This window comes from Manis pentadactyla, chromosome 13, assembly GCF_030020395.1.
Source record: "Manis pentadactyla isolate mManPen7 chromosome 13, mManPen7.hap1, whole genome shotgun sequence".
NCBI classification, from domain to species: domain Eukaryota; kingdom Metazoa; phylum Chordata; class Mammalia; order Pholidota; family Manidae; genus Manis; species Manis pentadactyla.
This window is the reverse complement of record NC_080031.1, coordinates 7,552,991-7,568,406: the sequence shown is the minus strand read 5'-3', so window position 1 is coordinate 7,568,406 and position 15,416 is coordinate 7,552,991. Positions and strand designations below refer to the sequence as shown.

The 15,416-nt window shown below is 36.4% G+C and overlaps 1 protein-coding gene across 4 annotated transcripts in view; it reads right to left on the bottom strand.

Moving 5' to 3' along the window:
* TBCEL (tubulin folding cofactor E like) overlaps positions 1–15,416 on the bottom strand; it is a 66,485-nt gene that overhangs the window by 24,229 nt on the left and 26,840 nt on the right. For 3 of the 4 annotated variants that reach the window (XM_036887622.2, XM_036887621.2, XM_057490549.1), the window contains 4 exons: positions 12,613–12,794; positions 11,057–11,313; positions 8,307–8,433; positions 5,262–5,378 (listed from right to left, as the gene is read on the bottom strand). In XM_036887622.2, the coding sequence (XP_036743517.1) occupies positions 5,262–5,378; positions 8,307–8,433; positions 11,057–11,313; positions 12,613–12,794 (683 nt within the window). Of the gene's footprint in view, positions 1–5,261; positions 5,379–8,306; positions 8,434–11,056; positions 11,314–12,612; positions 12,795–13,470; positions 13,654–15,416 lie in introns of those variants that run through there. The other variant, XM_036887623.2, reaches the window with a different exon arrangement.

The following is a 15,416-nucleotide window of genomic DNA, read 5'->3' as shown; positions in this document are numbered from 1 at the left end:
TGCCTAGAAGTTCTCCTGGTAAAATACGAGAGTCCAGTAACTGCAATATGACCAGCCCAGTGAGGGCATCTCTTCAACCACCCGCACTGGTGCTGTAACAGCACCCCACTGCTGCCCAAGCCACGGAAAGACAAGGCCCCGATGAAGGCTTTGACAGAAAGAATCTATTGATTGGAAAAGTAAACATGATGATGTTTAAAGGCCAAGAATCAGGAAAGAGAGATTTTTCATCTTCTATTATTTCACAAAGTAAATAAACATGAAATATATGGTTGACGTCTCAGGGTTTTTTTGTGTGTGTGTTACCATAAACGGCTACAGTAGAGAGGCTAACCTTCCAGCTCCACCTCTTAGAAGGTAATAAAAAGGACCATTGAGCACCTGTAAGAAATTATAAAACTCCTACTAATATGCTTCCCTTTGGTCCTCTAGGCATTTTACTCTGTTCATTATAAATTGAAATGATTCAGATAACTAGAGTTTGTATGTTACACTGAGACAGGAAAACAGAATACATAAATTTTGAGATCATCTTTAAAGTCTTTTGTTGCCAAACAACAAATCACATGGGAACAGATGTGTATGAATAATCCAACTGACCCACCAAATAACTGTGCTTCCATAAAGGACATTCCACCAATCCTAATGGATTTTCATGTATGCCCTTATAAGACATTTTGGCTAACTTTTTCTGCTTATCCTAAGTTGAGTAGAGGTATTTCATGTTGATTGACACAAGACAAGGAAATGAAAGAAGGGAAATCTCAGGGAACCCAACTGGGGAAGGGTTTTGCAGAAGTTAGAATTTACAGCAAAAATCAAGCTGAACACTGACTTTTAAAAATCCATGGACAAATGAACAGAAATGTGTTCTCCAAAGTAAGTGGACACCTCCATCCTACCTGGAAACTAAAGCTCAAATGTGGCTCTATACGAAATATGAATTATCCAGAGTCAGAATTTCACCTTTCACTAACTGTACATGGTGTCAGTCATTCTTCATTGATATTTTAGGGAGAGACTATGCATATAATTTGGAAGGCAAAGAGATGATAAGTTTAGTACTAATACCGGGATATATATGTATCATTGTTCTTAATTCATAATAAATGCATTTTAACACAACTTCCTCTGCTTATTTGCCATTCCATCTTGCTATCAGTATGAGTACTGTTACAGTTCTTTTTTTTAAGTGCTGAACATAGTCCCTAACACATCACAATGGCTCAAAAATATTTGTTGAATAAATGGATAACTGCACCAGGGGACTTATAAGAAAAACTTCTAGGGAACAAGTACTATTGTGGAAATATGTCAACTTTGTCCAGCATTTGAATGCTGTTCTGATTCGAGGGAAACCTATGACAGATGAAAGGCAGGATCCACTTCTCACTACAGAAGCTAAAGAAGAGTAAATTTTCTCTTTCTCCATTTCCTGAAATCTAGAACATGGGAAGGTGACATAAACCTATTTAACTGTAACTGGAATTTTAAATCTTACGAAGTAATGCAAAGATACAAGATCTAACAGACCCTATTCATAGCAGATACAGAACAGTCAAGAATTCAAAGGCATGACTGTAACTGTCTGAGGGCAATGAATAGCAGCTTGCCGATGACTTACCAGTAACCAGGGTCAAAAGCACATCGAATGTACAATGATATTAGAAATCTTGTTATGTCTTGCTTCCCATTAATCCTGCTGAAACCTAGTTTTCTAATCTTCTTGTGAATTCTGTGAGCTATACAGTATTCATTATTCTTTTACTAAATTCCTATCCTACTTTTATGTTGGCCAGAGTTGATTTCTGTGGTGTATACTAAGAAATGGTGTCAGAGAGATTACCAGTCCTAGTCCTGGTAAATTAAAGGGCAATTTTGGATTGGTTTCTGGCCTAGTAGGGGGGTGAATATCATATTAGTGTTCATGGGAAGAATTCTGCAAGTTTTTGACATGAAGTAGTGAAATAACTAATTATCAATCGTGGTCACATGGAATGTTCTACGTGATTGGGAGAGTGCTTTTAAGAGCAAAAAAAATGCCAAGAGTGTGAAGAATTCAAGACTTGGAGGTAGAGCATCTGCTATGCTAAGGGCTAAAGATACCTTAAATAAAGAGAATATTAATGTTGAATCCCTATAAACTAGGCTCAAGGCACAGAGTGAAACCCAGGTGCTTTTAAGAAAAGGGTCTTTCCTCTTTGTAAGGATAGAGTCAAGGTAGCTATAAAAACAAATGTACAAGGTTTGAGGTTGTTGAATTACAGGTCAGTTAAATTTGCATCCAAATTATGACGATTATGTACAAGTTGACACACTGACTAAAAAGAAAGACAGAGAGAAAGAATGAGTTGGAATGGAGGTATATGGGAGGATTCTGAGGACTTGAGAATATCCGGAATCCCTAATCCTCACTGGGTCCCTTGCTAGCTGGGTCTAATGAGACTGTTCCTCTTGTGTCTGAAAAGGCAGTAAAATCTCCCTGCATTAGGTAATTACCTTGCAAGAGTGAACTGATTCCCCATTTGCCACATCGACATATACACTCTACTCCACTACCGCTAGATCACAGCATGCTCAATGGGGTTAATTACAAAAACACCAAACTAACTGTAAGATTTTGGTCATTTATATGAATAAAAATATAGAAAATTAGTACAGGAATAGATCATGAGTGTTGACCAAAGAAGGAGAAGCAATTTTATATTTAGCTAATTTTTACTGATATAGTTACATTGCCAGAAATTCTAAATTCAAAAGTTTACATCTTCAGGGGCTGGGAATGGTTCTAAATTTTCTTTAGTTGGCTGATTGAAAATTTGGACCCAATGGTGGTCTCTGCTAAAGGACGTTCAAATTCTCCAAATTAGATAATGTAACATGGGACATTAAAAACTTCAGTACACAGAAATGATGGAAATTACTGTCACCCACATTACCTGTTCACCCATTCTCAGTGCACAGATCCTAAGAGGAACAAGAAGGCCCTTTCTTTTCCAAGACCTTGAAAAATATGTTAGTGAGTAAAGCACTTACTCCCACCTTTGAAAAAATATTTTATAGGCCGGGGATGCTGGTAGGATACACTTAAATCAGTTTTCCAATAAAATTTCAAGAATGATAGAAGAGACCAAGCAGTGCCATCTAACCACCAGACATGGGAAGTAGGCACAATAACATGAACAGGCAGCGAGGCCAGAGTGGGAATTAAAGCAGCTTGCCAGCAAGAACCTTCTGCAGTGGCTAATCAATCACAGCCTTTAGGGTTGGTATAAATAGGTTGTTTCATTTCAAGGAGAGAGAAATGTGTTTTCATTTGTACAAGGAATATATTAGGACAGGTAAGAGAACTTTTTTGATATATATGACTATGGGGAAAAGGTGTATATATAGATGTTACATATTCAAAATGGCAGATTGTAGAAGATGTTCTTTTTGCTGAATTGTTCCTATTTGGGGAAAAGTCCCAAGATCAGGAGAAACAAGATTCTACATGTCAATCCAGAAGTCAAACTGGAGAGACAATCTCTTGCCCTACCTCTTGGGAGACAAAGTGTGAGCCTAGGCCCTAAACATAGCCAATCAATCAGTTAGTTGTAGATTTCTGACCTTAGGCACTGAGGCAAAGGTCAGGGAGAGACTATTTTCCACAGTTATGGGGAATCAAAAGTCCATGACACAGTCACCAGCGTCCAGCGGCAGTGGCAACGTCTAGCACTGTGGTGTCTAGTGATCACAGTGCCAGGAAAGACCTAAGAAGCCGGCCATGAGTGGAAGCCTTGGTGGCCCTTGCTTCCCTTGGTTTCTGTCTGATTCTTCAGCCTGCCTAACAATTCTTTAGTTTCTTAGTATCTCAGTATCCTTCCAATAAATTCTCCCCCAGTTGAAGATGATTTCTATGACCTCAAATTCAAGAACATCAACAAGGACAGAGGCATCATGTACTTCAGGGTAATTTTGCTATCAGGGACAGAAAACAATTTACTGCATAAATACAGCACATGATTCTCATAGCACACTGGAAGTTAAGTAAACTATAATGACAGACTTATGCTCAAAGCCAGAGTATTTGCTTCTTCCATTAATGTTAGACTGAATCAAATGAAACTACAGATATAAGACCATTTTTTTAACTAAAGAAAATTTTCATGTTGTTTAACTTAGTATTTCTGGGTGGCGTTAAAAGGCACAGTGAGAATCTATTTCTCCCTACTTGGCAGTTCTTAAGTAATTTTAAAAGACTATCTTCAAAACCCTTACTTAGTTTGTCTAGTATTTTTTAAAGGCTTAAGCTTTAAAATACTACTACTAATGCAACAAAACCTTTTCATACAGCACTGGCTGAACCTTACAGAATGCCAACCCCCTTAAAGTCCATAAATATTAATAGAGAACTTTGAGAAAAACTAGGTAGTTCAGTAAGAATGAACTGGAATCACAGAAATTTGTAACCAGAAACACCAAGTGACTGACTCACATTCAGTCCTAACTTGCAGCATGTTTGTCTGAAACTCTTCCTGTCAAATGGGATTTCATATTATTTTTAAAGTCATTAAAGAAAGCATTTAACTTTTTTTGGTAACTGATTCCAGTTACCAACACCTAGAAATCTGTTTTAGGGGGTATTTTTTTCTTATATGTTTACCTATGTCACACTTGCTACATTTCCTTTGACATTTAGAGAATATGAAAGGGCATTTACCACCAAACCACGTATATTAACTCTTCACATACTTCAAGGTAATTACCAGTGTAGCTTTCAGCATCTCTCTCCAGACTTAACCATCTTAATTAACCATCCTAATTCCTCTAGTAGGTCCTCGGAGTCTGTTTTCCAGTTTTTTTTCTCATACTCTACAGAACTGATGCACATTTGCCCAATCTTCCAAAGTGCAGAACTTTGTATATCCTAAATGCAGATGCAATGTGAAGGAAGACACCGATGTTGAGGGTAGGTGAAAATGTGCTCCTGAAGAAGAGGGTCACAAAGGAACTGATGATATGGAGTATGGGGTGGGAACCACTACAGCAGCCAAATACTTACCCAACAATTCTTAATACAAATGCAAGGCTAGAAGAAATACACTGTGGAAAATGAGATAAAATAGGTTTGCTTTTGTATTTCTTTCTTTTTAAAAAAAAATCTATCATCAAAGTCCTCTAAGAGGGTCCAATAACAAATTATTAGATGCACTAAAACAATAGATCTTAAATTGCCTCAAGCCTTGCTAAAGTGTTATTAAACTGACAAGAGACTTTACCTGAATGGCACTCCGTCCTGTGGAACATCCACATAGTAACGAATAAAAAATCTCTCAGAATCTTCTCGCTCACCATCGGTAACAACGCTGCCATTGAGTTTGGAAACTGATGGCAATCTATAAGTAAAAACCCAAAAATGACATTTACAGATACTAAAAAGATACAGCTTTAGAAATAAAATTATTGGTTTGAGGGCCCAGTCTTATTCTCTTGAAAGAACACATTTAATGTGGCTCTGCTTGTGTACAACTAGTGACATGAACTAAAGTGGTATAAAAAAAAGGATAAAAAATATCTACAGTTTCATTTTTAGGTGTAACACTGACCTTTTACCTTATACCTCACCTTTCAAAATTGGATTCTAGGCAGCACTGCCCAACTTCAATATAATGCAAACCACATATGTAATTTGAAATTCTCATACTAATAGCACTTTTTCACAGACCAGAACAAATAATCATAAAATTTGTATGGAACCACAGAAGATCTCAAATAGCCAAAGCTATCTTGAGAGAGAGAAGAACAAAGATGGAGGTACCATGCTCTTGATTTCAAAACATACTTTAATAGTAATCAGAACACAAAAACAGACATATAGATCAATGGAACAGAACAGAGAATCCAGAATAAACTGTTACTTACATGGTCAATTAATCTGTAACAAAGGGGGTAAGAATATACACGGGAAAGGACAGTCTCTTCAATAAATGATGCTGGGACAACTGGACAGCTACATGGACCACTTTTCTTACACCACACACAAAAATAAACTCACAATGGATTAAGACATAAATGTAACACCTGAAATCATAAAACTCCTGAAAAAAAAAAGCACAGCCAGTAAACTCCTAGACATCAGCCTTAGCAATTTTTTTATATATCTGTCTCCTCAGGCAAGGAAAACAAAAGCAAAATTAAGCAAGTGGGACAACATCAAACTAAAAAGCTCTGCCCAGTGAAGGAAACCATCAACAAAACAAAAAGGCAACCTACTGCATGGGAAGCTATATTGGCAAATGGTATATTCAATAAGGAGCTAATATCCAAAATATAAAAAGAACTCGTGTAACTCAACACCAAGAGAACAAATAATCTTATTAAAAAATGGGCAGAGGACCTGATAGACATTTTTCCAAAGAAGACATACAAGATGGCTGACAGACACATGAAAAGAAACTCCACATCACTAATCATCAAATACAAATCAAAACCTCAATGATCAATACACCTCAGAATCATAAAAGCAAGAAATAACAAGTGTGGGTAAGAATGTGGAGAATAGGGAACTCTTGTGCATTGTTGATGGGAATGCAAATTGGTGCAGCCACTATGGAAAACAGTATGGCGTTTCCTCAAAAAATTAAAAATATACAACCCAGTAATTCCACTTCTGGATATTTACCCTCCCCCCAAAAAAACCCAAATCACTAATTTGAAAAGATATATGCACCCCTATGTTTATTGCAGCATTATTTAAAATAGTCAATATGAAAACAAGTGCCCATGGATAAAGAAGATGTGGTACATATGTATTATTCAGCCATAAAAAGGAGTGAAATCTTGTCATTTGCAAAAACATGGATGGGACCTAAGGGCGTTATGATAAGTGAACTAAGACAGCGAAAGACAAATACCGAATGATTTCACTTATATGTGGAATCTAAAAAATAAAATAAATGAACAAACAAAACAGAGACTCATAAATAGAGAACAAACTGATGGTTGCCACAGTAGAGGTAGGTGAGGGGAAGGGCAAAATAGGTGAAGGGAATAGAGGGACAAACTTCCAATTATAAAATAAATAAGTCACAGGGATGAAAAGTACAGTATAGGGAATATAGTCAGTAATATTGCAGTAACTTTGAATGGTGACAGTTGGTGACTATACTTATCATGGTGAGCATTTCACAATGTATGTAATTGTTGAATCACTATGTTGTACACCTGATACCAATATAATATTATGTCAACAAAATTTCAATAAATATTTTTAAAAATAAAAATAAATAAATCCTATAGTAGCTACATTTTAAAAAGTAAAATAAAATAGGTGAACTTAATTTTAATAACTTATTTTGCTTAATGTCAGCCTATAATCAATACTTAAATAATTAATGAGATTTTTACTTTTTTTTAATATAAAGTATTTGAAATCCAGGGTTTATTTTACACTTATAGCACATTTAACTCAAACTAGCCATAATTTAAGCACTGAAAAGCCACACATGGTTATTAGTACCATATTGGACAGCACAGGTCTACAAAGTATCAGTTACAATTTGGTTATATAGTTCAGGAATTAATTTATTATCATTACAAAAGAACTGTGTAAAGAAAATAAAGTCAGAAAGATCAATACCCTGTTTAAAGAACCACTCTTCTTTAGGGAACCTTAAAGCCTACTGTTTCCCCTTCAAAACCACTTTGTATAGTACACAAAGAGAACAAATCAAAGCTCCATGGCCCTTTATATCTGAGCCCAAATCTTACTGCTGTTAAAATCTCATTCAAAATAAATGTAATGGGGTATTTTTCAGTGGTCTGTAGGGGGAGAGACTGAGACACTAAGGCAGGAGTCAGAGGAGGAAGATAACAATGGGTTAGTTATATTTAAGTCAATCTATATTCAAGAAAAAAACAGGCTGCTCTCTCAAGTTTTATACTAATGAAACAGTCCAATTTTCAGGTATTTACACTTGAAATGTCCACTATGTTAACAGAAAAAATAAGGGCAATGAAAATAGGACTCATTACACCTACTTTTCTCTGTGACCCAAAATTTTTTCAAATATTGCAAATATTGAAAAGTATAAAAATAGGTTGTATTTTTATGGGTATTTTTCAGCAGTCTTGGCAGGTCAATTACATCATACGTTTTTCTCACCCTATTGTATTCTTTCCAGTCTTCGGAGTTACAGAAGCAACCACAGTCTTTTTCAAAGAGGAATAAACTTACAGTGCATTCTCCCCCAAACAGTGCATCATCCCTTTGATGAAACAGCAAGGCCCCGAGAAAAGAGACCAGAGTAATCAGGACAACAGACCTGGCTATTACCAATTTCCTTCGCTCCTCCGTGCTATATGGCTGCAGAAGAGGAATTCCTAACAATCTGACTTCTTCAAGTTTGGGGAATGAATTTAGTTTGTCAATGTCTTCCCAGGACTGCAAACCTAATTTGAGAAACATATTGTTTAAGTAAACCCTGAAAAGTACACAAGTAAGAAGATAAACATAGCAAAAAAAATTACTTCAGTTAATAGCAGAAATGTTAAAATGGCCATAAACTAGATATCCTGATATTCTTCTTTCTCCAAGGAAAGAATGGAATATAGGTAAACACCATGAAACTTCCCTACAGCCTCTGCTATTCCTGTAATCCAAGGGGTCAGTGGTCAAGTAGAGCCTTTTATTCTTCAATATCCACTCATCAATTGATTCTCTACCCAAATAGCTTATAAAGGGAGGTTACTGGTAGTTTCAATAAGCAGGTTGTATGCCATGATTACCAGAAACGTGATGTGATGTAATCTCATCAAATACAGACTCATAGAACGTAACTACTGATCAGAACTGATACTGTTAGACTCAAATTCTTACCTAACAAATTCTAAAATGGGACAAGGTCAATAGAACCAGAAACTAAATATTATCACTCTTTCACACTGCCCTCATTTGGGGGACAGGGAAAACATTCAAAAATTGAAACAAACAAAAACAAAACAAACCCTGATTGAAGAACAACAAATTAAGATTGTTTGATCCTAAAATGAAATTCTTTCTATGGCTGTGAGCAAATGCATCATCCAAGTCAAGACCAGGCACTGGTAGGAAAAATACTCCTATAATATGGAAGCAAGTCAATTTTATTTCAGGGAACAACGTAGTCCCTTCCTATTTTTAATAATGTTCAGCAAGGGTAAAGGCAGAGGAGCAACAATATGAGGCTCGGGGGCATCGCTATCCCAAGTCACAACCATTTCCTTCGCTTCAGAGTGGCATTTCTGTCTAGGGGGAGGAATAAGGTTAGCTCAAGGGGTGTTGAGTTGTGAACTAAACAGCTTCCTTATGCAAAACACTGGTTTTTAAAACTTAACTCCCACCCTTACAAACTCTCTGGAGAATTAAACTGCTTATGTTTTTTTCAGCTGCAGATTATTATAGAGTTACTTTTAGTTATGTAGTTGTTTTGAAATAGGCTGAAATACAATGTCAAGAGAATGAGAAGAAAAGCCAGAATACATTAGTTAAAGATACATCTGATAAAGGATTACTATCTAAAATATATAAAATTTAATGCATAAAACTCAACAACAAGGAAATGAACAACTTGATTAAAAAATGGGTCAAACATCTATCTGAACAGACATCTCACAAAAGATGCACAGATGGCAAGTGAACACATGAGAAGATGTTTAACATCATGTGTCATCAGGGATTTCAAATTGAAACAAGACACTAATATACACCTATTAGAATGGCCAAAACCCGAAACACTGACAACCTCAAATGATGACCAGGGTGGGAGGTAACAACTCTCAGTCATGGCTGGTGGGACTGCTAAATGGTACAGCCACGTTGGAAGCCAGCTTGGCAGTTTCTCACAAAATTAAACATACTCTCACTGTATCATCTAGCAACTTCACTCCTTGATTTATTTACCCAAATGAGCTGAAAACTCACATCCACACAAAAACCTGTACATGGAGGCTTATAGCAGCTTTATTCATAATTGCCTGAACTTGGAAGAGATCAAGATGTCCTTCAGTTTATGAGTGAATAAATAAACTGTGGTACATCCAGATAATGGAATATTATTCAGCATAAAAAAGAATGAGCTATCAAACCATGAAAAGACATGGAGGAAACTTAACTGCACACTACTGAGTGTAAGAAGCCAACATGAAAAGGCTACATACCATATAATTCCAACTATATGACAAAAGGCAAAACTACAGAGACAGTAAAAAGATCAGCAGTTGCCAGGGACTGGGTGGGGAGGGATGGATGAATGAACAGGTAGAGCACAGGGGATTGTCGGGCCGGGGAAATTATTCTGTATGATACTACAATGGTGGCTCCATGTTATTACACATTTGTCCAAACCTGCAGAATGTGGAACACCAAGAGTGAACCCTAATGTACACTATGGACTTTGGATGATGACATATCAATAACAAATGTCTCATTTTGGTGCTCAGACGTTGACAAGAGGGAAGGTTGGGGTATGTGAGGCAGAGTATGTGGGAACTCTCAGTACTTTTTGCTCAACTTTACAGTGAATCTAAAACTGTTCTAAAAAATAAAGTTAGTATTTTAAAATAGGCTAAAAACATGCATTCCTGTGATACATACAATCAAATGGCAGCAAACTGGCAATTAATTATATATAAATACTGGAAAAGAAAAGTGACCATTTGAAAGGCACAGCAATTGGGATTCCTTAACAGAAAGCCAGGCAAAACAGACTAGTTTGTAATTCTCTGCAGTCTTTTTACTCTACCTTTTACTACCTAATTCATCAATTTCACTTCAATCCTTTATAGCATGATCTCTTTTATATATAAAATAAAAAATAAAATAGCTAATATGATGCTTTGCCCCTTGATATTTAGCAGAGCATTTATGAAAATGAATGAATGCCTTAAATCGAGCAAATCAATAGGCATCTACATGTCACTACTAAAAATGCATCCTATAAGAAGGCAGAGCTATGACTGAAAGGAGGACACATTGTGTTTCATGCATAAGCTCAGATCAATTTGCATAGAGAATGAGCACAAGCCTGGACCTCACCTGACTTGTGGAGGCTGATGGATCGTAGATTAGGAAACAATCTGGCCAATGAATCATCAGGCTCCTCAATAGCATTCAAATGATTGTTGGCCAGGACAAGAGTATCCAGTGAAGGAAACATAACTCCTAACTTTCGTATTTCAGTCCAGTCTTGGAGGTTATTGTCTGTTATATGCAGTAGCTTAAGAGAATGACAGCAAATTGAAGGACAAGACACTGTTTCATAGTCATTAAGGCACAGGAAGAGCTCCTCCAAACTGCAGAGAGAAAAGGAAATATTTTATTGTTCACAGCAGTTAAGTTTCTAATTTGCACCTATTTTTATTCAATCCATAAATAAATGCCTACTATGTGTGAGATTCTGACAGGGTTTGTAGAGAAAATAGAAGGATGTCTTCCTGACATTAAAGCTGGGAAGACAAACCTAAGATACATAAAACAGCAGGGCAATAACCCAGTACTAAATTAATTTTGTGGTTAAATAATTAATGCTGAATTAAGCAGTACTAAAACTGTAAGTACAAGAGTAGTTCATATACAGGAATGGAAGTGAAACTGTAGTTACAATAATCCTGGCCCTGAAGGAGGAGTAGACTTGCATAAGTTGAGAGGAAATAACAGAAAATCCAGGAGACAACATGAACAAATGTTTAGAAATAGAAATAATAACTAACATTTACTGAATTCCTACACTGCGTCAGGCCCTGTGTCAGGTGCTTTATAAACTGTTCTTCTATTTTAGGCAACGTAGATACAATTATGCCCATTTTATAGACTATGAAACAGAGCTCAAAGATGTTAACTAGCTCATCAAAGGTCGTTTGGTTAGTAAGTGGAACAGGGGTTTAATAGCTCATTCTAGGCCATGTTAGATGTTGCATGCAAGGAAGAAACTAATCCCACTAGAGTGAGAGTAAGAAACAAAGATGGAAGAAATGGGGTGAGACCGGATTCTGAAAGGCTTTGATAATTTCCATATTTAGACTAACTTCAGCTTCATGTATTTCCTTAAACTACTTCCTCTGGACACTTATGTGCATATTCAAAGATAGATAGAAACAAACATAACAAAGTATTTCTAAACTGACAAACAAAAAGGTAATTTCTTGCTTCAATTATTGAGTAAGAATAAGCTGCCATTTTCCATCAGGCCAGCTACGTACTTAATCATCTGAGAGTTTGTATATTTTAGAGATACTATGATTTCTTTTCTTACCAAAGAAAAGGGCTGAGGCAAAATTCTGCAATCAGGTAATCAGAAGATTAAAATGGAGAAAGGTTGGTTTGATCTAGGAATGATAAGTGCTTTTCAGGGATATTTTTTAGTCAAAGGATGGCATATCCTATGTCTTGGTGCCATTCAACACTGAACAAGTATTACAATGAAAAAGCTACCAGATTGTTCTCAGAGCCTCATTCTGATTACTTCATTTTTCTAAGCTCATTTTCCTTTCAATCTGCAGTTCTAGCATTTCTGAGATGGGAGATCAGCAGTAATCCTATGTACTAACACAGATGGTAACAGAGGCCCTCTCCATCGCACTCTCTGGGCTTACTCTGGTAACTCCTGCAGTATCGTGTGGACGGTCTCCCAAGAAGCTTTGCTGTTGTTGAGAACAAGTTTGCGAACCCCAGAGAAGGACCCAGCACACGTTCTTTCTAAAACCGACAAATTCAGAGGGTTGGAACTCAGATTTAGAAACTCCAACTGGGGAACATTTGACACAATTTTACTGACCTAGGAAGAAAAAAAGAAAAGCGTATGAGGCAGTAATCAGAGCTTTTAAATAGCAATCATGCTCAAGAAAGCCTAAGCGAGTGGGGCTCCAGGCAAAGGGCCATTCACATCAGAGGTCCTACGTTAGTGATGGTACCCACAGATGGTACCCACAGACAGTACCCAAGATTTACCCACAAATCTTGGCAAGTAATTAATCTTTCTATGAAACAGTGGCACAACTGAAAATTAATGGTACAAAAGAAAGATTTCCCATGTTGCCTTTGGCAAGATTCTGGATTCTGTTCTCTATTATACTCTCTTTGATAAATGGAGAAAAGATAGTTTAGATGACATCTGAGGCTACAAGTTTCAGAAGAGCTGAGACTGGGTTATGTTAATTGTTCTTGAATCCTTACTTCCATCCTCAGTACAACATAAAGGCTAATTGAAGGTTTACTGAAGACAACTGGTAACAGTTCAGGTTTTCAAAACTGGCTACATAGTCACAGTCAATTAGAAAACAGTTTCAGCTTGGTTCAATTCAAAGATGTACCAAACTATAAAATATTTACACAAAAACACAGAGTATCCCTAACTATATAGTGAAAGAGAAAACATGACAATTAATTTAATGATTTAGCTAGCAACTTGGTAGACAAAAGCTGAAAAAGAAAAGGAAATGAGCATTACTGACTTTACTATTTGCTCTGCATAGTATCAGTCTCTTTGACATGGCTTATTTCACCAAATTCTCAGAACAAGTTGCAAGATAACAAATATTATGTTTATTTTAATAAAGGAAGACATCTAGGCTCAGAGACATTAAATAATTTGATTAAGGCCTCAGAGTCACAAAAGCCAAATCTAGGATTTAAAAATCTGAGCCACTGTTCTTTTCAGTAGACCACACCTAGTTTGTAAATTACAACTAGCAAATTATAAATATAATCAGAAAAAAAATGAAGAGCTAGCTTAAACAAGTATGAAAGAAACATTAGGAGCCCAGTAAATGTATTAAGTGTTAAACACCTGGCAATGCAGTAACTAAACGTTGTAAGAAAAGGAGTACGAAAGGATAGTTAGGACCAGTTTTAGAGTTAGGAAACTTGGGTTTATAGGTCCCAACACTTCCTAGCTGTGTGGTTTGACAAGTTACATAACCTTTCCAACTCTTGGTTTCCTCATTTGCAACCTAGAGGAAAGAGCACCCACCCCTTTCACAGGATTGCTGGTAGGATGATAAAGCACTTAATACAGTGATTGGTACATCTTTTAGAAACCTGTTTCCTTACCCACACCCCAGTAGAATGTAAACCCTGTGAAAGGAGGAGTAGCACCTAACTAGTTCACCACTGCAGAGCGGGCACTTAATGTTAGTTGAATAAATTAGTGGCACAAAATCATTCCATAAATGTAACTATTACTAACATGATTAAGTATAGTATGAACTAATGTCTCAACTCTGGCTTATGTCATTGCGTATTTATTTTTATTATATGTCATATTTAAAATCGTTGTTAGAATTTCAAAAATGTGCTGATTCCTATGATCCACCATAAACTGTTGAATCAGAAGCTTCAAAAGTGGGACAAATTTCATGGATGGGACCTGGATACCTGTTGCTTTTCTGAGGTGTATAGGTACCTCTTGTTGAAAGCTATGGGTAGAAAGAAAAAGTAATCTGTACTTTACACAGATCTATGTGCCTATCCAGTTCAGGAGCTCTAAAATCAGTGAGAAGTAGACTAATTTCAAGAAGTTTCAGAGAAGTGTGTCAGAGGGAATGGTCCTCACATACACTATCTCAGCTATTCTACATGTTAACCCTTTGAATGGACCATTCTTATCATAATCTCACAAATGGAAAAGAAATTGAGCAGTCTTTTAAAGAAAACACACTAGATTTCAGTTTAAAATGTAAAGAATTTATACTAGTCTGTATATATTCTCCTGCTTAATCCTTTTTGTGACCAAATGGTACCAAGCATTTGTGTGACATAGGGCTAGAGTTTGAGGTTTTTGTCTTCGCCACAACACAGTTAAACAGTCCACAGAGGGTCCAATCCATTAATGCACTCTACCACCTGAATCCTAATGATATGCAAGACTTTCATACAGAAGACAGTGACCGGCTACATTCTACCTCTTTGAAGAGCAAAAAGAGATGAAGAGAAACCACACTCCAACCCCAGCATAAGGAGTAACTGCTAATTACAGTACTGCCCAGTTAAATAAACCCTTTGCTGACCACCAAGTATCTTATTTCATTTTTATAATAAAGAGGAAAATGCCCCCCACAATGGATAATTTAAGGGTTTGTGAAGCAATTTCTAGGAGAATTCCCAAGGCTGGCAGATATGTGATGCAATCTTAATAGCCCATACCTACCCTACTATCCAGTGAGAATAAAGATTTAGAATAGTGATTCATTAGCCCTGGAATATCCTTAAAAGATAAAGTTGGACTGTAGTCTAATAATTCAAGCAGGAAAAATAATATGTGTTAGAAACAGATATTTTCTTCAAAAGGCTGAAATTAAAGAAGGATTTTGGAGTAACTTTAAATTAATGATAAAATTTGAGAAAATATTATATTCATTACACTGTTAAATTTACTTGTGGAAGAAAAATGTCCTAATAG